Source organism: Bos javanicus, chromosome 16 (assembly GCF_032452875.1).
Source record: "Bos javanicus breed banteng chromosome 16, ARS-OSU_banteng_1.0, whole genome shotgun sequence".
Lineage (NCBI taxonomy): Eukaryota > Metazoa > Chordata > Mammalia > Artiodactyla > Bovidae > Bos > Bos javanicus.
The window spans coordinates 44,020,745-44,048,370 of NC_083883.1; the positions used below are offsets into that span (position 1 = coordinate 44,020,745).

At 38.1% G+C, this 27,626-nt stretch overlaps 1 protein-coding gene across 11 annotated transcripts in view; it reads right to left on the reverse strand.

Moving 5' to 3' along the window:
* KIF1B (kinesin family member 1B) overlaps positions 1-27,626 on the reverse strand; it is a 151,067-nt gene that overhangs the window by 94,384 nt on the left and 29,057 nt on the right. For 6 of the 11 annotated variants that reach the window (XM_061382764.1, XM_061382760.1, XM_061382759.1 and 3 more), the window contains exons 3-12: positions 18,918-18,994; positions 17,894-18,073; positions 15,681-15,746; positions 14,349-14,527; positions 13,663-13,774; positions 10,451-10,528; positions 9,660-9,725; positions 8,912-8,929; positions 4,828-4,903; positions 408-486 (exon numbers count right to left, since the gene is read on the reverse strand). In XM_061382764.1, coding sequence (XP_061238748.1) covers positions 408-486; positions 4,828-4,903; positions 8,912-8,929; positions 9,660-9,725; positions 10,451-10,528; positions 13,663-13,774; positions 14,349-14,527; positions 15,681-15,746; positions 17,894-18,073; positions 18,918-18,994 — 931 coding nt within the window. The remainder of the gene's footprint in view (positions 1-407; positions 487-4,827; positions 4,904-8,911; positions 8,930-9,659; positions 9,726-10,450; positions 10,529-13,662; positions 13,775-14,348; positions 14,528-15,680; positions 15,747-17,893; positions 18,074-18,917; positions 18,995-27,626) is intronic. The other 5 variants (XM_061382765.1, XM_061382761.1, XM_061382758.1 and 2 more) reach the window with 1 other exon arrangement.

Consider the following 27,626-nt stretch of genomic DNA (forward strand, 5'->3'; position numbering starts at 1 on the left):
ATCCTATTAGTGAACATTCTGTCCATAATTTTTAAAGTATTACATGTACTCACAACTTTATTATTTGTTATGATGTGAGTAAGCACTTCTATAATGACAAACATGAGAAGGGGACACTTCTTTTTATAGAAAATATTAAGAAGTTTTTACTATTATCTAAAAGTTACCCAAAAATCTCACCAAAGCAAATTTAATATCTTTCCTATGAAAAAGTTCCTACTTTTCTCAATGAAACTGAAAAGTATAAATAGGTTTGTGTTTTTGTATGTGTGTTCCCTGTTATAAAAGGGATGGGTCATTGTTTACTCAAGCAACTACCCACACAGCATAAGACAACCCATGGCCCAACAAGATGACTTATGGGGAACACTGTGTTTTCATTAGCTATTGAGATCAAACAGGAGTACCTCAGAGTGCTCAAAGTTTCATCATAGTTGATATCAGCTGGGCTCAGAGCAGCAACCATTGCAGTCCGAGAATTGCCACCTAAAAAGATGAATCATGATTATCTCAAATCATACTTGTTTTATTAAAAAACTTCATTGAATGTGTCAAATCAGACAGCAAAACCTCAGATTCTAAGATTTAATCAGTAAATTTTTTAAATGTCCCCAGGCCAGGCATCGTTACATGTAAATCTTGGTGTCTGGATGTACTGTGTCCAGTTTCCCTAGATACTCCACTAAAGCCACTCTTAATGATATGAAAGTCACTGGTGACATGAATAGCCATTCTCAGTCACTTCCTTCCATCAGCAACATGTAACACAGTTAATCACTCCCTCCTTATCAAGAAAGAGGGAAAGGGGCTAAAAGAACAGTGAATGACAGGTAAAAGATCCAAAAACATCAGCAAAGAGGAGTTACATTTGATTACGTGCCTCTCTCTCAAAGGAGCATGGGGTTTTCAAAAAGGAACAACAGTTTGAAGCAGGTGTGTGGTCAGATAAACAATTACTCCACAGTTCATGTCCTAAAGTAAATAAGACATGGGAGCAAGCCCTGATTTAAAGGTGGGCAATAATATCACAGGAAAGATATTAAAGATGCTCACTAAAAGTAGCACCCTGGTTACTCTATTAGCTAAAATGGCAGAGCAGGAAGACCCTGAGCTCACCTCTTTCCACAGGCACACAAAATAACAACTATTCCAAAGCAACTTTTGGTAAGAAATATCAAACAACTAGCAGAAAAGTCCTTAAAACTAAAGAAGGAATCACAAGGAGACAGGTAGGTGGGGCAGAGATATGGAATAGTCAAGACCCACAGCCCTGCGTGGTTGAGCTACAAATGAGGATAATTGCAACTGCAGAGGTTCTCCGCAAAGAGCAAGGGGTCTGAGCTCCACATGGACTCCTGCACCAAAAAGATAAGCCCCCAGAAAGTTTGATTTGAAGCCCAGCAGGGCTTACTTTTGGGAAAGCCAGAGGGCTGTGGGAAGAGAGACACCACTCTTAAGGAGTACACACACAATCTCACGTGCCCCAGGACCCAGGACAGAGGCAGTAACCTGAAAGGAGACTGGGTCAGAACCCTGGGCTGATCCTGGAGGACAAGAGGCAGGAGTACTCTCTGGAGGCAGCCAATTTGGGGAGCTTGTTCTACCACAAGGACACTGGCACAGAAAGTTCCACTTTGGAATTCTCCCTCTAGCTGATAAGTGCTGGGACTTGCCTTACCCACCAGCAGGTCTGCTGTCTTAAGACCCCAGAACCCACAGCCACCCAGTCCTGTCTACCTGAGTGCCCAGGACCTGCGCCCTATCCCACACCAGCAAGCTGGCACTAGCCCCAGCCCCAAGGACCCATAGGGCCCTACAGTCAGAGACCCTGGGCCCCAGATGTGCCCACCAACAGGCTGGCAATAGCCCCAGGATGTCCTGGGCTCCAGTCCCATCTGCCAGCAGGCTAATACCACATCCAAGATACCCTAGACCCTGCAGCTACTCTAGCATCTAGCCCTACTCACCAGCATGCCAACACCAGCTTTGGGACACCAGATTCTGCAAGCATCCTGTCAGGAACTGGCCCTGCCTGCCAGCAGACTGACAACACATCCAGGCCCCCAGCCTTGGAACCACCCGCTCCAGAACTCAGCCCCATCCACCAATGTATGGCAGCCTCCACACAACACAGGGCCTGGAAACCAACCAGAACAGGGGTCAGCCACACCTCCCAGAATTCCCACAGCAGCCAGCCTGCCACAACAGAAGGACCCATGCAGCCCAAACATGGGACACCCCTAGAGCATACAGCTCTGGTGACCAGAGGGAAGTGCACTGCTGGCATACACAGGACATCTCCTGCAAAAGGCCACTTCTCCAAGGTCAGGACACCTAACCAAGCTACCAGATACACACAAATAAAAACAATAAATTAGGCAAAATGAGGCAACAGAGAAATATGTTCAAAACGAAGGAACAAGATAAAACCCTGGAAGAACTAAGTGGAAAAGGCAATCTACCAAATAGAGAGTTCATGGTAATGATTGTAAAGATGTTCAAAGAACTCAGGAGAAGACTAAATGAACAGAGTAAGAAGTTAGAAGTTTTTAACAAGAGTTACAAAATACAAAGAAGAACCAAAAAAAAAAAAAATTAAGAATAACTGAAATGAAAAATACACTAGAAGGAATCAACAGTAGATTAGATGATACAGAGGAATGGATTAGGGAGCTGGAAGATGGAATCGTGGAGATAACTAAGGCTGAACAGAAAAAAGAATAAGAAGAAATGAGGACGGTTTAAGAGACCCCTGGTACAACATCCAGTGTATGAACACAAGGCTGCCCAAGGAGAAGAGGGAGAGAACACATTTGAAGATATAATAGATGAAAACTTCCCTAACCTGGGAAAGAAAAAAGACATCCAGGAAGCACAGAGAGGATCAACAAACAGGATCAACCCAAAGAGGATCACTCTAGACATTGTAATTAAAATGGCAAAAATTAAAGATAAGGAGAGAATATTAAAAGCAGCAAGGGAAAAGAAACAAACTACTGTAAGGCTATCAGCTGACTTTTCAGAAGAAACTCTCTAGAAGACAGTGGCACAACATATTTAAAATGATGAAAGGGAAAAACCTATAACTAATAATCTCTAGCTGGCAAGGCTTTCATTCAGATTTGATGGAGATGTCAAAATTGTTACATTTAAGCAAGAGCTAAAGAATTCAGCATCACCAAACCAGTTTTACAAGAAATGTTAAAGGGACTTCTCTAAGTAAAAAAGAAAAGGCCACAACTAAAAACATGAGAACTACAAAAGGAAAAATCTCATTGGTAAAGGCAAATATACAGTAAAGGTAGTAAATGAGTCATGTATAAAGCAAGTAGGAAGGTTAACAGACAAAAGTAGTAAAATCATCTCTATCCTCAATAAAGAGTTACTGTTACTGCTGCTGCTAAGTCGCTTCGGTCGTGTCTGACTCTGGGTGACCCCATAGACAGCAGCCCACCAGGCTCCCCGTCCCTGGGATTCTCAAAGCAAGAACACTGGAGTGGGTTGCCATTTCCTTCTCCAATGCATGAAAGTGAAAAGTGAAAGTGAAGTCGCTCAGTCCTGTCCGACTCCCAGCGACCCTATGGACTGCAGCCCACTAGGCTCCTCCTTCCATGGGATTTTTCCAGGCAAGAGTACTAGAGTGGGGTGCCATTGCCTTCTCCACAATAAAGAGTTAAGGGATACACAAAACAAAAGATGTAAAATACGATGTTAAAACATTAAACATGAGTTGGAGGAGCAGTAAAAAGGCTGGGTTGTTAAAATGCATGAACTTAGATCAATAATTCAAAATAATCCACATATAAAGACAGCTATGTACAGTTGGGACATACAGTGAATAACTACATAACATCTTTGTATGGTAACATATCATTAAGTAAACTTATTGGTGATTTGTTTGAAATGCATAGAAATACCAAATCACCTTTTGTGTAACAGGAACTAACAGAGTGCTGTAGGTCAACTATACTTCAAAAACAAACAAACAAACAGAAAAAGAGAACAGACTTGTGGTTCCAGTGGCAGTGGTTAGGGCAGAGGGGAAATCAGATGAATGTAGTCCAAAGGTACAAACTTCCAGTTATAAGATAAATACTAGGAATATAATCTACAACACGATTAATATAATTAACACTACAGTATGTTATATATGAAGCTGAAGCTCCAATACTTTGGCCACCTGATGCAAAGAGCCAACTCATTAAAAAAGACCCCGATGCTGGGAAAGACTGAAGGCAGGAGAAGAAGGGGATGACAGAGAATGAGATGTTTGGATGGCATCACCAAATCAATGGATATGAGTTTGAGCAAGCTCCAGGAGATAATGAAGGACAGGGAAGCCTGGTGTTCTGCAGTTCACGGAGTTGCAAAGAGTCAGACATGACTAAGCGACTGAAAGACGACCATGTTACATATGAAAGTTGTTGAGGGAGTAAATCTTGAGTTCTCATCACAAGAAAAATTATTTTTCTATTTCTTTAATTTGTTTAATCTATACAGGATAATGGATGTTCACTAAACTTACTGTGATAACCATTCCATGATGTATATAAGCCAAATCATTATGCTGCACACCTTCAATTTAAACAGTTCTGTATGGTCAATTATATCTCAAAAAAACTGGTATAAATAAACAAATACAATTAAGGTAAGCAAATTCAACCAACTTAAATCAAGAGTAAAAATGAAAAAAGAGAAAGATCACTCAAGTTAGTAACAGAGATTATTCTTCTCAAAAAGCAGACACACAGGAAAATGAACCACAAAGATAATTGGTAAACAGCTTCAAAAAGATGATTTCACACCTTTAAAAAGATGATTACATACCTAGATTTTCTCGAAGGAGCCAAGTAAGTACAGAATCTCTGTAGGGAATAAAATCAGTTTTCTTCTTCTTCTTACTCTATTAAACAGAAAGAAATGGCCTTAGCCTTTCTTAGCATTGTTAGAGAGGAATAATTCAGATGGAAGGCAAACCAGTCTAAAACTTCCAAGTAAATTAAATTACAGTGGGGTGCCATCACTGTTGAAATTTAACACTCACAGCTTCAGTTCTTCACAAAACCAAAAGCTCATTTAATAAATAATTATTTCTTATTATATTTCATTCTGAAAAATTTACAGTATTCACAGAAGTTTGGAGAATACCCTAATGAACTACCATATATCCATCACGCAGCTCTGACCATTATCAATATTTCACCAATCACGTTTCAATTTCACTCAAAGTCTTTCCTACATTTTTTTCTTTCTGAACCATTCTGGAGGAAACTACAGACCCTATGCCCTTTTATCCCTAAACATTTCAGCAGATAAGGACATTCTCTTACACAGCCACAGTTCAATGACCAAAGTCAGGAAATTTAACACCAATATAACACTACTATCTAATATCCTGTCATTTATAGCTTGTGTAGGGCTCTAAAGCAAATCCACATTTCACCTAAAAATACTTCAGGTATGTATCTCTAACAGAGAAAGACTTTATAAAAAAGAAAAAAGTAACTATAAGACCACTCTCACACTTAACAAAATTAACAATGATTTTTTTAATATCATCTAATAGCAAACCTCAAATAATAATTTTTACTTTTACAGAGGGGCAAATATGAATCTTGTGCATTCCAGGTTGGATGTGTAGGAGCAACTCATTTAATTAATAAATTTATCTAGTCAACCACCAAATCATCAAGGTGGTTACTGCATATCTCGTAACTCTTACATTGTAAAACATATTAGGTTTCTTTAAAAGGAAATTATGTCAAAAATATATCAGACCATTAGAATTAGGAGTCAAAGTGAAAAGGTCTAAGAAAGCGATGCAATTTGCTGATCAGGAGATTTAGACAGACTGCAAGATAAACTTTCTATATTTATCAAAAGTTTCCTTATACTGCTCTCTCCATGGCCCATCTCATTATCACAGGATAAAGCAAAAGACACCAATGCAAAACCAGTGCTGAGATGAAGGAAATTACACCCTCTGAAAGTAAAACACAATGCAAATGCTTTGGCTACTACAATATCTGCTGGCTGACTACTGTGTGGTGATAATTAAAGAAGTTACTAAGGGGAAAGCCAGGTTTCACTGATAGGCATCTCCCCAGTAACAAGCAGTTTAATAATCTATTCCCAGCATAATCTGAGGTCATATTAAACTAAGGATGACCTCAGTTCAGTTCAGTCACTAAGTCGTGTCTGACTGTTTGTGACCCCATAGACTGCAGCACGCCAGGCTTCCCTGTCCATCACCAACTCCCGGAACTTGCTCAAACTCGTGTCCATTGAGTCAGTGATGCCATCCAACCATCTCATTCTCTGTCATTCCCTTCTCCTCCTGCCTTCAATCTTTCCCAGCATCAGGGTCTTTTCCAATGAGTCCATTCTTCACATCAGGTGCCCAAAGTACTAGAGCTTCAGCATTAGTCCCTCCAATGAACATTCAGGACTGATTTCCTTTAGGATTGTCTAGTTTGATATCCTTGCAGCCCAAGGGACTCTCAAGAGTCTTCTCCAACACCACAGTTCAAAAGCTTCAATTCTTTGGCACTCAGCTTTCTTTATAGTCCAACTCTCACATTCATACATGAAAAACATAGCTTTGACTAGATGGACCTTTGTCAGCAAAGCAACCTCTCTGCTTTTTAATATGCTTTCTAGGTTTGTCATAGCTTTTCTTCCAAGGAGCAAACATCTTTTAATTTCATGGCTGCAGTCACCATCTGCAGTGATTTTCGAGCCCAAGAAAATAAAGTCTGTCACTGTTTCCATTGTTTCCCCATTTATTTGCCATGAAGTGACGGGACCAGATGCCATGATCTTCATTTTTTGAATGTTTAGTTTTAAGCCAGCTTTTTCACTCTCCTCTTTCACTTTCATCAAGAGGCTCTTCAGTTCCTCTTCACTTTCTGCCACAAGGGTGGTACATCTGCATATCGGAGGTTATTGAGCATGATTTATTTCTTGCTAAATCCTGGGTATTCAGAAAGAGTACTAAGTAGCTGACTTCTGATTTGTTGAGAAGGAAAGGAAGTAGGCAAGTTGGTACTTGAATTCCATCTCATCAAACATGTCCCCTACATTTTGAGATGGCTGAATAGCATCACCGACTCAACGGACATGAACCTGAGCAAACTCCCAGAGATAGTGAAGGACAGGCAGAAGCCTGGCATGCTGCAGTCCATGGGGTCGCAAAGAGTCAGGCTAAGTCATCTTAGTGACTGAACAACATCTCATCCTGCTCCACCCACAGACACATTCACCTATGAGGACATCATTTCCCACAGCAGGTTGTATTCCTAAGTTACACAGACCTTTAAGGAGAATTAATCCTCTCAGTCATTCATAGCTGAGTGGGACTTTCATTCCACATGAAATCCTTGGGGCCTGAAACCTCAGTTTATCCTCTCCGTTCCCCACTGCATCTAAACACTTCACTTTGCCTATCTTTAGTATTGAAAATGCCGCAAGATTTAAAGTATGCCAATTATAATGACTGCCAACAGAACTGTAAAAATAAGTAAGCAGTGTCAGATTCTAAAATGTTCCATATTCATTTCTGTCAATTAGGCTAAACTAAGAAGGAGTAGCTAAACGAAGAAGTATAAATAGAACTTCAATCTTTTCCATTTAAAAATATCCCAGAACTTTAGCCATTTCTTCTCTGCTTGCTCTCATACAAATGAATGTCCTTCCTGTTCTCACATCCACAATTTTTTTTAAAAACTAAGTGTTTTAGCCGCTACATAACAAGCTTTACTTAGATCACTAACCTCACTAAAAAATACTATTTAAGTATGGATGGAAATAATCCTGTTTCTCTTCCCAGTGAAAATAACAATACATCTTAATTCACCAAAAATCATGCCTGTTACATAAAAATTAACATTTATTTCTGATCTGTTACAGTTTATGACACAGACACAGAGTACTAAACTGGGTTTTATAAAACATATTATAAAAGATCATTTGCAAAATTTTGTGACACAGATCAGTGAGGGAAATCATGGAAAAAATACTTTGTAAACTTTTCCTCTGGTTGATACAGATGTAAACAGATGAGCAAATGGACAGGACAAGTTAGAATAATCACTAAATTTTAAGTTTTCATTGTTCTAGGACCTAGATTAGATATTAGAAGAATATCTACACATGCATTATATCAAATAGCAGAGAGATGTTTTAGTCTCAGGCAGCTCTGTCCAATGAACAGAACAAAACAAAAAGCAAAAACCCAGAAAACCAGCACTTTTAAAAATATTTTTATAGAACTAGAGAATATGCAAATCTATATTTTTAAAAGTATTTCAAAGCAGACACTGCCTCTCTCCCCCATGATACGCTTGTGATTCAGATCAAACTATTAAGTGCCCTAGTATTTATGCAAAAGAGTATTAATAAATTTTAGAATATCTGTGTAAAAATATAAGGAAAAGGAAAATCTACTGTATCTGGATTAATAAGAATACAAACAATGTTTTCTGGAAACATTTAATGGTTAAAAACAGTTAGAAATTTAATTTTATCTTAGAGCTTTCAATTTATGTATAACCAAAGAATATGAAAAAAATTTAATAATTTAAATAATCCATGACTTTTCATGGTAGAAAACCTATATGGCAGTAACCTATATGCCTCCTAAGAGCAATAAAATAAATTTTTTATGGGCACCATTCTAAAACATAGCTGGCTTCTTGAAATGATAGCTACATTTTTCTTAAACCTTTGTATTGGTGTGATATCTCATGATTCACAGTCACCCTAAATAGCAATTCTAAATTCCAGAGCTAGAAAACAAATATAATGCTTCTTCAAGTTTCCATTCCTACTTATGCCTCCAAGCGTCCTGCTGAGGATTTAAAATCAACAACTGATTATACAGCTAGATCATTTCTACCAAGCCCCACCATACCTTGCTGGTGCAGTTATCCTACGGGGAAAAGCATTTAAAAGAGAATGAGAACACACAATAAGCCTCCAAACAGAAAATATTTTAAGTCATTAAAAAAAAATTTTTAAGTCATAAATTGAATATCACTTCTCAGAGACAAGCAAGAAAACATTTAATCCTTTTTAGAGATTCAAATGAGGTACTAAACTAGAGCATAAAATAACCAGCACTTCCTTAGCTTCTAACCTAAATAACGAAGCCCCTTATACAAAAATTGTTTCAACTATTTTTGTATAAAGGGCTTTGTTTTAATTCTAAGAAATAAGAAAAAATAAAACTACTTTAAAATATAGTTTATTGGCCCACAAATCAACAACATTTGCCAAGGCAAATTGCTCAAAATACTCCAAAATGTACAGTATCCTGTTTAGAAAAGATTACATAGAAAATAATATGCAATAAATATACTTGCTCTTACAAGAGCTACAAAATAAGGCTCAAACAGTCAAACCTTAAGTCTTTGCAAAGACCTAGTTTAATTCTAGCCTTTACAGATCTACATTTACTTTCATTTGCCTTAATCGCTTTTATTTTCAGTACAAAGTCAAAGTGCGCCATACCTACTATCTTATCTGAAAAGCTCTAAAAAGAGAAAGACATGATATAAAAGGAAAAAAGAGAATACCCTTTAAGAGCAATCATAAAATATTAGTCAAATACATTTGCTGAGTAGACAAACTTTCCCTTATAATGAAGAGTTAACACTTACCACCTCTGCCAAGGCTGAAATGACTTTACCCAGAGTTGTAAGAGACTTATTAATATTTGCTCCTTCCTGAAATCAATATCAAACATAAAAGAATTATGATAAAGAATTCTACTACTGCCACATCATACATGATAACATAAAATACAGCTAGCCATATGCTAGCATTATTTTTTTATTTATGACCACAAGTTCTAAAAACCTTCTTTAACCCTCAATTTTTTTTCCTTTCACCTTGTTGACAGGCCAAGACCACATGCCTAACTCACAGTCCTAATTATCATCACGATGTCTGTGCTCGAAAAACTCACAGATGCACCTTCTTTCCACAACTCACTGACGTACAATTTCTCCTCTTGTTAAGCAAATCTCTAGAAAAGACCATGCTTGTTCTCACATCTGGATTTGTGTACCATTTTCTAATTATTGTCCCTTACTTCTGTCTAACCAAATTCTAACCATTCCTCAAAATACAATTCAATTTTCATCCTGACTATGAAGTCCTCCTTAACTATTATCATGTAACACATCTTGCACTGAAGTTATAAGTCAGAAGTCAGAAAATTTCTTCTGTCAATGGTTTTGTGGGCCACGCGGCCTCTGCTGCAACTTCTCAACCTATCACTGTAGCACAAAGGCAGCCACAGACAATACATGAACAGACGCAGCTGTGTCCCAAGAAAATTTTATCTATGAAAACAGGCAGTGGGCTGATTTGTCCTGTTGGCCATAGCTTGCTAACCTGTGTCATAGAGCATTTATTGACTAGGCTATTTACTTGGTAAAATAAATACCTTTAATCGAGTCCCTTTGGCACCAGTTGAATCAGCTCGTTCACTTCCTGCTAGATCCACCAAGCTAATTTTACTGACCTGGTAAAGAACATTGAGGCAATTAAAAAATAAGCAAGGGAGAAGCAGAAAACATTTAGAGGCAAGAAATTAAAAGATTAAGGCATAGAGAACACTAAAAAGATTAATTAGGCCTCATATGTGGCACAGGAAGACAAATATACAGCAGTCAATTTAAGCAGCATGCAAAACAAGTTCACAGCAATTATCTTGGTTTAAAAGAATTTCAGAATAAACATATCTTAAAATGCTATTTCATAAAAATACATAAAACTCATTAACCCATTAAGTGACATATTAAAAATGAAGCTTTAGCAACTGAAATTCTCACACTGTTGATGGGAATGCAAAATGATATGATCACTTTGAAAGCAGTTTGGCAGAGTCTTAAGAATCTGAACAAAAACTGACCGTAAGACTCAACCATTCTACGAGTTATTTACCATGAAAAACAAAAAACAAGCACACACACAAAGACTTTCATGTACACAAGTGTTTATGGCATCTTCATTTGTAATGATAAAAAACTGGAAACAATTTAATGCCCATTAACAGATGAATTAATGAGCAAACTGTGAGATATCTACACAATGGAATACTAATCAGTCATGGAAATGAGTGAACTATTGATACATACAACAACACGGATGAATCGCAAAACCATTATGCTAAGTTGAAAGAAGCCAGGCTGAAAATAATACATACCATATGATTCTGTTTATATAAAACTCTGGAAAATGTAAACTAATCTATAGTGACAAAAAGCCAATCAGAGATGGCCTGAGGATGAGGGTGGAAGAGATTACAAAGGAGCATGAGGCAACTCTTTAGGATAACAGAAATCCTCATTATCTGAACTGTGGTACCAGTTTTGCAGGTGTACAGTAGCCCCCTTCTTATATTTCATTTCCCTTCCCATGGTTTCAGTTATCCATGGTTAACTATGTGAAAGTCGCTTAGTCGTGTCCGACTCTTTGCTACCCCATGGATTATATACTCCATGGAATTCTCCAGATCAGAACACTGGAGTGGGTAGGGTAGCCTTTCCCTTCTTCAGGGGATCTTCCCAACCCAGGGATTGAACCCAGGTCCTCCTTATTGCAGGCAGATTCTTTACCAGATGAGCCACAAGGGAAGCCCAAGAATACTCGAGTAGGTAGCCTATCGCTTCTCTAGTAGATCTTTGGTAAGTATTAAATGGAAAATTCCCAAAACAAACAATTCATAGGTTTTCAGTTGTGTGTAATTTTAAGTAGCATGAAGAAATCTCACTCCATCCCCATCCATGCCCAGGATGCAATCACCCCTTTATCCAGCATGTCCCACTAATCAGTACCTTAGTAGCCATCTCAGTTACCAGATTAGCTCTTGGGGTATCACAGTTCTGGTGTTCAAGTGACCCTTATTTTAATAATGGTCCCAAAACACAAAAGCAGTAATACTTATAATCCAGGTATGTCAAAAAGAAGCCTGTGACATATAAATACAGAGCTTCTCTTAAGTGTACACTGAGGTTGCTACTATCTACGGTAGCAATGAATCTTCTATTCATGAAATTGTGAAGAGGGAAAAAGAAATTCCTGTTAGTTTTCACTGCTGAACTTCAGGTTGCAAAAGTTATGCCCACAGTGTGTGATAACTGCTTCGTTAAGAGGGAAAAGGCACTAAGCTTGTACAAAAAGATATTTTGAGAGTCAGAGAGACAAACATTTACATATCAATATCACAGTATATTGTTATAATTGTCCTATTTTTATTATTGCTGTTGTTAATCTCTTAATGTCCCTAATTTATAAATTAAATTTTATCACAGGTATACATATATGAGAAAAAAACAATATATATAAGGGTTTTGATACTATCTGCAGTTGCTGGCATCCACTGAGGGTCATGGAAAGTATCCCCTGCAGATGGGGGGAGGAGGAGTTTACTATATACATATTTGATCCAGTTTTATACTCCAAATATGTGTGGTTTATTATACTTCAATAATACCTCAATAAAGTTGTTTTTTAAAAAATGCTTTGGGAAAGTATCCAAAATGGATTATCAAGGAAGTTATGGTTATGGGGTTAATATCATTATTGTTGTAGAGATGACATCATGGAAGAAAAGAAAAAATGCTTTCACACAGGATGTTCCTTGGTGCCATTCAGACAATACTACTAAATTACGTTAATACAGAACCTCTGGCTAAGCAGTGTTAAGCTATTTGATTACTTATATGAAGAGTATATTTAAAAAAAATAATCTTCAGCTAAAAACAAACAAGTCATCAAGTAAAAGGTGATTTTAGTTTTTAATGATATTGGCATCACAAAGTTCTCAGGCAAGATCTTTCACAAGAGCCAGTATAATAATTAACTTCAGATTTAAAAATCCAGCTGCATGCTACTTAGGAAAGTAGGCAGAATAGAAGTCAACATAAGTTTATTAGTAATGCCAATAAAATTAACATTTATTAAATGGCTATGCTGTGTCAGGCATTAGATACATGCACTTAACCTATATTAATATTTACTCCTCCTTACCAATCCTATGAAGTTAGAGAAACTGAGGCGCAAAGAGTTTAAGTGACTTGCCCAACGTAACACTGCTAAAAAATGGAAGAGCCAAGATCTAAAGCAAGCAATTTAATTCCAATCTACTATATTCAGCCAACCACTGTAGAAAATGAGAAATTAACAAGCACAGGCATTTGAAGAACACCAAAAATGCTGTGTAGTTATTTTTATCCCCCAAAATTAAACACATCTTGTTTGCTTAAACAGTTTAATTCCACAGTAATATTATCAGAGCTCAAAAAAGTAAAATACATATACTAAAGATGTTAGTAAGGTAATTGAGCGGTTCCAATCAAGAAACAAAGGAAGGATTTTCTTCCCTTCAGAATTGCTTAACCCTCTTGCATGGAGTAGTTTTTGAGACTCAAGTGTCTTGGTTTGTTTCTTATTTTCTACCTTGCAATTTCACTTAAAAACCCACACTCAGAACTGGTATAGAGTGGAATATAAATGACAAGCATAAAGTATAAGATACCCTCCATTAAGTAAAAGGGCACTTTCTTCCCTTCCACAAAATCCAAAGGTAGCAAGAGAGGCTTACAGAAACCTCCATTCCACACAACTCAAGCCCAGACACTGATGTTCTCCTACCTTCTCAGTGGAAAGGTTGGTCTCAGTATCATGTTTCTTCTGGGTGAAGACAATGGTAAACACAGCGTGGGAACGGCTACTTGTTTCATTCATGTTGGTAGCTGCCACTGTCCTAAAAAATATAAAGGTGATCACATGATAATAGAATACTTAGATGAATGTTAAAATGACAGCAGCCTCCAAATTATAAGCATAACAATCACAAGCAACAGCTTTAAACTTCTTCATATTATAAGACTGCCATTTCCACAAAACTGCTCTGAATACTTTGTGATCCTATCAAGCTACCTCCAACTTCAAAGGCACCCCATCAGAATCATTTTTCATACTCCAGCTCTATCTTTAGAAAGCACTGAGGCATCTGATTTTTATTGTTAATTAAGTGCTCAATTATTCCAGAATCAATTACTACCATAGGCATGTGATGACCAACATTTTACCATGACTTGATCAAAACCTAACAGCAGAACTTAACCAAAGTTCTGATTTGGATCAGTAGCGTGCTGTCTGGATAAGAACACCAAATATGCTGAGACCACTGTTTTTCCAGCACAGCCAAAGGATCAGAGCACTCCACGGTAAAAGCAACTTCCACAGCTATAAATGTGGTTTCAAACCCTTAACCAGGAACTAAGGGACTCAAAATGTACCAAAAACCTCGATCATGAGTCTGTTTCCTCCCATACCTGGCTTTGTTCCCAGCGTCCATGAGGTCAGCAATGTCTGTGTAGGAAGTGACTGCCAACTTTGACAGGTCCTCCACATAAGGGCCAAGAAGGGGATGTTCACGCACACGCAGATGACCCTTGTTTTTGGGATTCAGCAAGTCTCGTACTCTTTCACAGTAAATTTCCATGTAGCTCACCTAAGAATATGTTATTAAAGTGATTTAGAGGACTTGGAAAAAGAAATCCTATACATTAAAAAGTTTAAATCTTTTTATTTTTGCATCTTTTATTAAAAGCTCTACAATTTGAGATCAACAGCCTTTACAGTGTGAAATGCCATAGTTCCAGTCCCTTTCATTCTCTTACCAGTAGCACAGATATAACTGAGTACTGGTGGTAAAGGATCTTCCCAACTCAGGGATTGAACCTATGTCTCTTGCATCTCCTGCATTGGCAGGCGGATTCTTTACTACTAGTATCACTTGCAAAGCCCTTTTAGTAATCAATTATTAGGGCTTCCCGGGTGGCTCAGTGGTAAAGAATCCGCCTGCCGATGCAGGAGATGCAGGTTTGATCCCTGGGTTGGGAAGATCCCCTGGAGAAGGAAATGGCAACCCACTCCAATATTCTTGCCTGGGAGATCCCAGGAACAGAGGAGACTGGTAGGCTACATATAGTCCATGGGGTCACAAAAGAGTCAGACACAACTTAGTGACTAAACAACAACAAATCAGTTATTCACGGGGCTTTTTTTCTAATGTATGATGTTGTCAATAACTGAGGATTAAAATTACTCCAAAAGCTTGAAAATAAGATTTCTAGTAGTATTAAAACTTAGTCAAAAAGATACCCTGGAAAGAAAATTTCCAGCCAAAAGAAATCTAAGTGACAAAGCACTGAGGTAGAAATGTTCCTGGTGTGTTCCAGAAATGGCTGAAGCAGAGTGAACAAGGGAGAGATAACAGGAGAGGGGGTAGGGGTCCCACCAATGTAAAGAAAAACAAAATATCAACCAGGGATCCACCCTATGCTCCAAAAAGGCCTGTGAACTCTGCATAATATGAAAGAAAATGGCATCCTCTTCTACTACCTATAAGTTTGAAAATTTCAATCATATTGTCATGCTCCCTACCCTTTGAGTTTAAACTATACCATAAGCCACAGACTTTTGAACAAAGATTTATTTGCAACATTCTTCATATTAACCATAACTTTAGAAATAGCCTCAAAGTACAGAAGTGGGGAAATAGTTAAGTGATCTATAGCTCTGTCATAATTTGGAACTATTTAAAAGTAGCATTTGAGGGAATGGAGCACCAAGGACTGTTTTTAACCCACAGCTGTACGCACCTCTACAGAGTAAGACATTTCTTCGTTACAGTTGTCATTGATTTTCTCAAAAAGCTCTTCACATAACTATAGGAGCAGAACGAAAGGCATAAGTCAGAACTTACCCAAGAGTGCTAAAGGAATTAGCAAGATTTTTTTTTCTCTTTTTCAAAATGTTAATGGCATCAACATCAAGGGTAAATGCTTTGAATGAAATAAAAGGAAAGTTTGGAATACATTCCTCTCAGCTAATCTCTATTTTCCCTCAACAATATCACCTCAACGTTCCCTTAGAAAGAAAGCCACATTTAGGTGAAGAGAATTGTCTCTTCTATTGTTATGTCATTGATTTCACTTCATGGGAATGCAACTCTTCATATCATACTAGAATTAACTGTGACTCTACCATGAGTATTATAACTGTAGAAGTAAAACTACTATTAAACTAATTTCCACACTTATTTATCATGATATATAAATTTTATTATATATTATCAGTTACTATATATATTGTAAATTTATACATACACACATACAGGTATAGGGAAAACACACACTATTTGAAGGAAGTAAATGAAGGTATTTTCAAGAAGAGTTTTGACTCTATAATTTCTCCCCTTTACCTCTGCCTTAAGATTCCAACCCCTCTTATGAGAGGCCAATCCATTACACAGTGACATTTCTGGTGGAATACATTAATTTTTCTAGATCAGGAAAATTATAAAATTTTAATCTCCCTATCCTTTAATTTACTTAAAATATGTGATGCTTTAAATAAGAATAATTAATAAAAATCCACTGAATTTTCATTTGCTATATGCTTCATATTAAAGCAGTCACATACCTTTGAAAAATGAGCTATATGTTCATGATTCTCTAGAAGTTCAAATAGAACTTAAAATGTATTACAAGTGTCAGTTTCTAGAACTGAACAATCTTTTTAAAAATTCATGCTTTGGCATTAAAATATTCCAAAATTTTATCAGGAAAAGAGATGCATATGTAACCATGCAAGAATTACATTAACAAACAAACAAAAGAGAAGGAGAAACTAAGTGTGGTAATGGGATAAAATAAATGACTCATGTTACTTGCTATAATCTACGAACGATTATTTTACTGCTGAAAAAGTTATTACATAGAAGTAAAAGCAAAGACTCCAGAACTACCCTGCCTCCTCGTGGATCCTAGATCTGCCATGTACAGGTGACATGCTCTCTCCGTGCCTCAGTTCCCTCATCTGTAAATGAGGGAAACAAGGGCACCGACCTCTCAAGGGTCACATGAAGAGGATCAGATGAGCTAAGAATCGTAAAGAATTTAGACCTGTGCCTGGCACGTGATGAGTGCTCATAATGTTTTCTTTAACTAGTATTATAATTATTACCATTACTATACATAAAGAACAATTTCCAAACATATGTCTTAATTCAGACATATACTTTTTACAGAAAAAAGTATGCTAGTATTTTCAATTTTTTCTGAAAATGTCCTAATCTTTTTTAATAATTTCAATTATATAGCTGAATTTAAAAGTATAAATCCAATAAATCCTTTCAAAAAAGTAGCTATTTCTCCTTATGTATTTTATTTTTGGAATACAGCAATGGCCACGCTAGGCCTACAGTAAAAGGACATATTAAAATTAATTCAAAATATCACTAATAAAAGCAAACCATATTCCTGTTATTAGCAAAAGAAGTTCCTTCTAAATATACCTATGTAACAACTTTTCTCAGTTCCCAAACAAAATACAAAATCAAGACTAACTGCTCTTTAAAAAAATATCAGACTGTTCAAAGTTTAAGTGATAGAATTAATTTAATAACATAAAAGAGAAGGCAATCAAAAAACAAAAAGAGTCATATTCCTAAGAAGTGATCTGGGTGCTCATAATGTTAAGAAACATGAACTGGGGAAAAATATCAGACCAACAACACTCACTAAGTGTTCCTAGGATTCGGAAAAGAACGTGGCACCTACCATCACGTTTAAAAGCTGATAACATTGTTCAAAAGATAAAGTAACATGATGTTGGATATAAAGACAGACTGAATACATATCAGTCTTTTCCATCAGGCTGTGAGCTCCTCTGAAGGAAAGGGACAGGTGATTTACCTTTATGCCCTGCATACGATAGTCCCTGAGTAAATTTTTGCTAAATAAAAACTGTTAAAGTAATTAAGGATTAAGAGTAATAATGAACAGAAGTTTTTTGTTGCTGTGTTTTTCACCTGTGGAATGATGCCAGCCTGGCTTTCTTCTTGTTTACCCATCATTGTATAAGACTTTCCAGCACCAGTCTGCCCATAGGCAAAAATACAGACATTATATCCCTCAAAGGCATGTAAGAGCATTTCCTTTCCAATATCATTGTATACACGGTTTTGAGATGCAAAACAGGGATCTTCGGGCTGTAAAAGGAAAAATAAATGGCATTCATTCATACTTTTTCCTATGCTTATTAATTACTTCTATAATAAACAAGTGTTTCACATCAGAATAGTGCCCACTATATATAGTTTATTTTTCTCATTAAACACACACACACACAGGTACTAGAGACATTCAGGCCACCCATACATAAAAATATTTACATGAAATTATCTGACATCATTACATTTCATTTTCCATAACCCTGAAAGTATCACTCTTCCATTCATAGGGAGCTCCAAGAAAATTTTCTTAAGTGGGAAATGCGACTAGAAAATCAAAGATCAAGTCCACATATAAAAATACTTCTTTGGGGACTTCCCTGGCAGTCTAGTAGTTAAGACTGCGTTCGTTTGCAATGCAGGAGAACATGGGTTTGATCCCTGGTTGGGGAAGAGCCCACGTGCCAAATGCAACAAACTGCAACAAATGCATCCCACATGCAACAACTAATTCTTTGAACTCCCTCCATGTAGTGCCTTTATTTCTCAATAAACACAGCTTTTGGAGAATGTTTTCCAGTCCCTTTAACATACTCTTCCCTTGGCAATTAGGCTTTGCAGTAGTTTAAAACATCTCCTACTCTAATGCAAAACAGGAAAAAAAAAAAAGTGTGTAATAGAGACACAGAAGCAAACTTTAGGAACAATCACTAGAAGCCAGCAAGATTTGGGGTCCTGTAATTAGTAAGGGCACACTGCAAAAGGTCCTACTCTTCATTTGCCTAGATGTTGGTAATCTCTGCTTCCCCTGTAGACCCGCAGGCTCCTTCAAACCATTTAAAACCCACAACGTTCTACTACACTGCACCAGGGCTACACTCACCGAGGTGTGAGACCAGTAGGAGTAGTCAAAGCTGAAAGACTTTGGAGCTTCCTTTGGGTTCTTTGGGTTAATAATACCTGCAGGAGGAAAACGTTTTGATTTTATAAGTCACTCAATTAAATGTTAGTTCAACATGATATTATGCAATAAGCTCAAAATATTCAAATCAGTAAACTCATACAACTGAATCTCAATAGGGCAACTGAAAAATAAAATCAATCAAATTTTTAATAGATAGGGTCTATATATAGAACTCAAAAAAAAAAAAAAAATCAGACCAACATTTACAAGATGTCGCCAGGATTTACAAGAGAGCTTGGTATATAGTAGGTATTCAGTAAATATTCTGTGACTGAATCTAGGTAAGTTAGAAGAAAAGAAATCTGGAAATGGGCCATGGGACCATTTCAAGGTACTTCTTTAAGGCTTGAAATATATCAACACATTAAAAATAAAATATAGAAAAATTATTGAATTAATCCAACCACTTCTTGAAACAAACTCTTTTTAAAGATCTTATTATCTATTTAAGAAAAGCATTTAGTAAGGAAGCATTCATTGGAAGGATAGTTTTATTTCTGAAATCACTGTTTACATCAAAAGTGATTTCTTGGGTAATTAGTCCAGTTACATACTTCAGGGACTAGACTGAATACTGAGGCTTGGCCTCCCTTCTTCCTTCACATACACAAAGCTTTACTACCTCATATTTCACATGGAATAGAATCTTTGTAACATGTGGCCATGAAGTCGCCTCAAAGACCAGGCATCTCAACCAATCCACTTCTCTAAGGCAGGGCCACATCCCAAGCTATCAGTGAGATCAGGATTAAAAAATAAATCTGTTCCCCAGGCAGCTGCTGCTTGGGACACAAATAGCAACAGTTGCTACGGTGCTTAGTTCTCTCTCACTGGATTCCACAGGGTATGGCCACACTTATGTTCCAACCTCAAATGCTGACAGAGGATTAATAAGGCTCACAGCACATAATCATGTGACAAGGAGACATGGTTCTAGAAAGAACATCTCCCCCACACACAAATGGTAATCTAAGCAAAGAAGTATGTTTCTAAACAAAAGGCCCTACCTGCAAGACTTAAATAGCAGCCAGCGTTCATGGAGCACTTAATCTGGCTATAAGTACTTTCTATGCACAGACCTATTTAATCCTCCCAATTACTTAATAAGGCAGATGCTTTATTATCTCCATTTATAAAGAAACCATCACAAAGAGGTTAAGGAAAACCCAAGGCTACAGGGCTAGCTAGTGGCAATTCAGGATGTGAATCTGGGAAGTCCAGCTCCTGAGCCCAGACACCCACCACTCAAATACTCCGCACATGCAGCGATCACCAAGGAAAACACAGTAAGCCCCTTCTACACATGTGATTATGCATGTGCATGTACATTTATGACCACCTCAGACCCAAACCGTATAGGCATTGTTCAGAACTCTCCTCATCCATATGAAACAAGGAACTATGAGAATTACAGTTCCTAAAAGATGAAAGACCACACAGAAACTCTACCAAGAAAACGGAAATTAGCATCAGACTTGGTGAACCAGATTCCAGGTTTCAGTGGCTCAGCAAAAAGGAAAATCACAAGATACAGGAAATGACCTATGAAGTAGTCGTCACTACTCAAAACCATGGTGAACACCTGCTGTCATATAACTTTAAGCCATATCTTATCCACTCTTAGGCTACTCACCGGCAGCACCAAGCTGCCAAGGACAACTTAAGAAAGGGCAAATGTGCCAATCCTGCCCCTTTGCTCTCCTTTCTCTAGTAAAGCAAAGAAAAACTACTCCAGCGAGTAATTTCCTTGAATCACACAAAATCCTTTCCTCTTCCTTAACAGACCCTTCTCCCTGATCTTTGGAACTTCTGAAACTAATAAATATTCCTAACTTCCAGCTTCAAAATCAAGCTGTTTTTTATTTTTATCTATTTTTTTGCTTTCCAGCTATTATGTATTCCACTCAGCACACAGATGCATGAATTTATTTAACAAACTTTGGCGGGGGTGGGGGCACATTTGCTGTGTATTGTGTTTGGTATACAAAGAAAGATAAGAAAGATACACCTTTTCTTTTTCAAATTTCTACTGAATGTTTATATTTTATTGAAGTAATACTGGCTTACAACATTAGATTAAGTTCATGTGTACAACATTTTATTTCTACTTCTGAATACATCAAACTACCTCTTAAATAACTGCCTTATTATTAACAAAAGTATCTTTACTTGAACATAAATAAATAAAAACAGAATTTTAAAGAGCCATTTATGTTAACAGTTATGTCAAACAAGATGAAATTTACCCACAATATTTTAAAATTTTTAATTGCTAAATGAAATAAGACACCTTGGAAAAATGCAAAATTTAATGTTCTTGTTACCTGTTGTGGGGGGAATGTAGGCACACTCAGAAGGCATAGGTTATTTCCATATATTAGAATGGGAAGCAGTTATATTTACATATATATATTATATATATTATCTTGAATATATTAAATATTTACTAGCAAAAAATTTTAAGACTCTATAACTCTGTAAAGAGAAAAAACTGTGATAAAGATAAAATATTAATGACAGCACTTGAGCTCACGGACAATGAATTCACATTTTGAAAGGACGTGCCAGAGGATTTTTCTTTCTGAAGAGCTAAACTCTAACTCACTTCAAGTCGACTAAGAAACAGGATGTCTCCAAGCATTAATAAAAGAGGGGAGAGAGGAGAGTGTACATGTGTAAAGGATATAGGACTTGTAATCAGAGGACCAACATCAGTAAGAAAAAGAAATATTTTTAGATTTTCTTACGACCTTGGGTGTTGTTACACTTTCGTATCCTCTCTAAAACTGAGGTAATACCTAGTTCACAGGATTAAATGAGGAAAGCACTACACAAATGCTAATTTTCAAAATTAGGTATTTTATCTTGTTTTAAATTCCCTCAATGGGTATGATAACCCATATTCTATGAGAAAAGTTTACTGGTAAAATAAGCTAATGCATAATACAAGAATTCAACTTCTTGGCAAGAGTCAATGAATCAATACTATATTGGAGTCCTTGAGACGTGACATCGAATCTCTGGTGCTCCTTCCCCATTAAAAATCCCTTCAGTACATGGACCATGTCTTATGGATCCTCTGTGCTGCCCTACATCAAGCAGGCACTCAGATGAACGTCCTCCACGGGTCACATATAATTTTAATTTCATTGAATCCTGTACCATTTTCATGAAAAACAACAAAAAAGAAAAACCAAAACAGTATATACCTATGCAGTATACATGTAAAATACATGTATACAGTATTTTAAAATACAGTAGTTAAAAAAAAAATTAATAAATTTTATCAACTTTCACCAAATAGACAGAGAACTCTATCACTGAAAAGACTGGGCAATATTTAAAACAGTGATTCTTGTATCAAAGTCAAATGAGCCAAAACACAGTGTGCAGGGCTTTTAATTTGTCTCTCATTCTTGGGCTCCAAAAACACTGCAAATGGTGACTGCAGCCATGAAATTAAAGGACATTTGCTCCTTGGAAGAAAGCTATGACAAACCTGGGCAGCATATTAAAAAGCAGAGACATTACTTTGCCGACAAAGGTCCATCTAGTCAAAGCTATGGTTTTTCTAGTAGTCATGTATGGATGTGAGAGTTGGACCATAAAGAAAGCTGAGCACCAAAGAATTGATGCTTTGGAACTGTGGTGTTGGAGAAGACTCTTGAGAGTCCCTTGGACTGCAAGGAGATCTGACTGGTCAATCTTAAAGGAAATCGGTCCTGAATATTCACTGGAAGGACTGACACTGAAACTCCAATACTTTGGCCACCTGATGTGAAGAGCTGACTCATTGGAAAAGACCCTGATGCTGGAAAAGACTGAAGGCAGGAGAAGGGGACAACAAAAGATGAGATGGTTGTATGGCATAACCGACTCAATGGACATGAGTTTGAACAAACTCTGGGAGTTGGTGATGGACAGGGAAGTCTGGTGCGCTGCAGTCCTTGGGGTTGGAAAGAGTCTGACACGACTGAGCAACTGAACTGAACTAAAAGCATTCACATGTTAGTGGAACTATAGCAATTAATGAATACGTTCAACATTTAAACAATATCTTCATCAATGCAAAAGGTACTACAAATATAGTATGCCTCCCAGGGTCAAGTGTCATCAGTGTACAGGCTTTCTCTAGGATAAATCAATTCTTCTTCTTCAAGGAAAGGATTCCTGGTATATTTTGAGGATGGGAGTTAAACGTAATTCTATTTTATGAAGTGCTGCACTATACTTCATGGTGCTTTCTTTCATATAAAATTATTTCACACAGCTTTTCAAGACTCCTTCTACATCCGAGGCCTCCTCTTCTATCAAGATTTCTCTAGACACACTGTGTACTCCAGATCTGGACCCACCTCCACTAGCAATTTCCTGTAGACTATCATGGAATCACTTATGACTTTTTTCTCTCACTCTCCACATCTCATCTATGTTGTCAGTTCTATTTTGAAAATGTACTGAGAATCCCACAACTTGTCACCACCACCTTTATCACCATCCTGGTGCAAGCCACCTTCTCTCCCACCTGGATGCAACACCTCCTAACTGGGCTCCCCACTATCCTTTGGGCCTCTGAAAAGGCTCATCTCCACGCTGCAGGTAATGATCCTTCTCAGACGCAATCCAGACCAGCTCTAAGATGAGCCTCCAGGGAACCCTCCAATCGTACATTGAACAAAACTCCACTCCCTCCGCAACCCCTCTCCAAAGAGGCACCCTTCACTCCAGTCCCACTGGCCTTCTTACTAGACACACATTCGCATCTCAGGGTCTCCATACTTACTACTCTGCAGGAATGCTTTCTCCCTGGTATCTGACCAGCACACGCCCCCAATTTCACACAGGTCTCCAACTGAACATCATTTTATCACAAGGCCCTTTTCTGATTATCCAATTTAAATCAGCATTCACTTCACTCTCCATCCTCTTACCCTGCCTGATTTTTCTTCATTGCTCTCATAAGTACCTGACTTATTATATGAGTCACTGAGGTGAAAGTAAGTTCCATGAGACTAGAATTTCTGTTTCATTCACTGCTCTACTCTCTAGTACCAGGAACGTGCCTTACACATGGTAGATACTCAACATATACCAAAGAGCCAATGAATTCGTTAGTTTTATCTTTCCTTATAGATTGTCACTTCTTTGTGGCTGGAAACCATGACTCCTCTTTCTATATCACTCACAGTGCTGACTTGGTAAGTAGGTGATGCTTATGTGTGAACTGGAAGGTAGCTCTCTCAACACCACTTACTTCCTGAGTCTTCTCCCTGAGTAGCCAACGTGTTCAGCTTCTGGCAAGAATCATTAATCTCTGGGAAGGAGGTATCTAAATTTCAACCCAGATAACAGAATACAGTTTCTAGGAAACAGCAGTAGTAGGTAAACCAGGAACAAGAGGAAAAATGACCAGGTTTTAAATAGTATAGGCATAAGAAGAATTACTGATGGAGGACAGCAGGAAGGGCAAGGATAACGGACAGTCATATGTTGGAGGCACAAGGGTGGAATGGGTATTGAAAAACCCTCTTCTTCCTCAGGTCTTCAGAACTGTTTCTTCAGTGGTTTTGTGATTAAAAAAAAAAAAAAAAAAAAAACCTGCTGCCAAGCAGGAGACACAGGTTTGATCCCTGAGTCAGGAGGATTCCCTGCAGAAGGAAATGACGATTCCAGTATTCTTGCCTGGAAATGCCATGAACAGAGAAGTGTGGCAGGCTACAGTCCATGGGGTTGCAAAAGAGACAGACACCACTTAGCGACTAAACAACAACACAACAGCTTACAGTTTGTATTTCACAGGAAATTCAGAATCTCATGGCAGACAGAGGTATCTTACCATTGAAATCTATTGCTGCAGGATTTTCTCCTATGGTCTAGACATGATAAGCTTGCTTTGCGTGAGACTTCTTATGTAGGTATGAAGCACATTCTTGATCTCACACACAAGGCACACACCCTAGAGGCACTGCCCTATCATAAACACTAGAAGATGTAAATAAATGCCAAGTACTCAGCATTCAAGTAGTTCCACCTTCCCAAGTAGTTCCCCTGAAACATACATTCAATTAGAAGGGTGAGGCGCTCAGCATCTGGCTCAATGCCCAGCACAGAGCAGAGACTCAACAGGAAGTGGCTGAATCCCTGCTGAGTATCACAGCTACAACCAGAATGGTGCATCATTCAAAGCCCTTCATTCAACCAAAGTACTGTCCCAACAGCATCCATCCAGAAAAGTCCATGCTCCTGATCTTTCTGCCTGTCTTCCAGTGGTCCCTGCCCTGCGTACGCATACTCAATGAGCTCCCAAGTCTGAAACAAAGCTAGTTTCTACACCAACATTGCTCTTTCTCAAAGGAAGGGTTATTGCAGAAGATTCCAAGATCCTAATTGAACAAAGGAAAAATTAAGCAGCCCTTTCTTCATTGGGCACATGTACTGAGCACATTTATGAAGTACAAACTATGTCCCAGGCACTGGGCTAGGGATGTGACGGCAAGCAAAAGAGTTCTTTCTGCCCTTCCAGAGCTCAGAATCAATGGAGGAGACAGACATACAATCCCACAAAATAAATACATGCTTTCAAATTCTGGCAAGATCCATGCTACCCAAGCACTGGGTCCTGTAAGAACATATAAACAGGAATTTACAAAAGGAAATATACAAAAAACAGACACTTTGTAGTCAGTAGACTCTAACTTGGTGAAAGAGAAAGCCAGGCTGAAGGATAAGTAGAAGACAGTGCTGATAATATTAGCTAACACTTCCTAGGAGGCAATAGGGGTAAAGAATCTGCCTGCCAATGCAGGAGACACAGAGATGAGAGTTTGATCCCTGGGTCAGGAAGACCTCCTGGAGTAGGAAATGGCAATCTAATATTCTTGTCTGGAAAACTCCATGGGCAGAGGAGTCTGGTGGGCTACAATCCACAGGACCACAAAGAGTTGAACACGACTGAGCACGAACACTTCATATGTCCTGAGCACCGTGCTAACACATCACATGGACGCACTCATTTAATCCGCACAATAACCTTATGCAATCATCATCTCCACTTCACGTTCAGAGTGCCCTGAGCTCCCCAAGGCCAGAGCCTGAACTGGAATTTAGATCCTCTGGCTCCAAGGCTCTGAACCACTGGGCAAGGTGCATCCCAGGCCAGGGAACTCCACTAAGAAGGCCTGGGGCAAAAATAAGCATGTGAATCACAGGTACTGGTTTGACAGGTGAAGTTCACGTGCAGTGAGCAGCAAAGAGTAGAAAAGCACTAAAATCTCAGGATCATGGGCAGACTCCAAGGAGCGGGTGAATCCCTGCCCAATGAGAAGCCACTGGAGTGACTTGGTTACAGTGATGGATGGGCTACAGCATGGAGAAAAGACTAGAAGAAAGCATGAATGGAAGTGTGGAGACCAATTACACAGAACACAACCACCACTGTAGAACGTTTGGGAACTTCTGCTTGCCATTTACATAAAAACTCCCATGAGAACTGCATCAGGCATCAGAAACCCCTAAGTTCCAGTGTGTGGCATTTGTGGGGGCCAGGAGAAAGAAAGGTCTATATCAAAACCATTGCGTTTCTTGATCCAAAATGGAATTTTGTTTTACAATTTGACCCAATATTCAATAATCAAAACCTATAATGATCTAGGAAATATTTCTAGAAGATATTATTATTAAATATTTTAACAGTGAAGAAAATAGAATACTATAGAAGATTTGATCTAACCTCACTGTGAGTATCCAATATCATTCTAGGGTTCATCTATAACTAGGCACATAATAAACAGTAAGCACCAATTTTCTTATCTGTAAACCAGGTACAATAATGGAGCCTAACTTTATAGAATTGTTGGATACCAATCAACGTCAAGAGTTTTAGCTCAGGACCTAGCATAAAGTAAATATTCACAATATTCTTTCATTTAACAAATATTTGGGTGCCTACCATGCCCCACGCAAGAAGGTATCCAGTGAAAAATCAGTTCCTGCCTTGAAGGAGCTTACATTCTAACCAGGAAAGCAGACAGTTAACTAAGAGAGATAGTATAACCTGGTGAAGAAAATTAAAGAAGAGTTAGGAGATACAAAGTGGCAGTGGAGGTGGGAGGAGTGATGAGAACAGGCAGACTGCCATGTCTGAGAAGACGATGTTTGAGCGGGGATCTGCAGGACATTTAGGGTACTGCAGGGCCACCAGTATAAACAATAATGACCTGTGATGTCAGAGAGCTAGCCAGATTGTGTGGTCAAGGTGAGAATCTTTAGTTATATTCTAAAAGTGACAAGAAACCAAAAAAGGATTTAAAGCACAGGGGTGAAACAATGAGGTTTCAGTTCAGTTCAGTCACTCAGTCATGTCCCACTCTTTGCAACCCCACAGAATGAAGCATGCCAGGCTTCCCTGTCCATCACCAACTCCAGGAGCTTGCTCAAACTCATGTCCATCGAGTACGTGATGCCATCCAACCATCTCATCCTCTGTCACCCCCTTCTCTTCCTGTCTTCAATCTTTCCCAGCATCAGGGTCTTTTCCAATGAGTCCATTCTTCACATCAGGTGGCCAAAGTATTGGAACTTCAGCTTTAGCATCGGTTCTTCCAATGAATATTCAGAGCTGATTTCCTT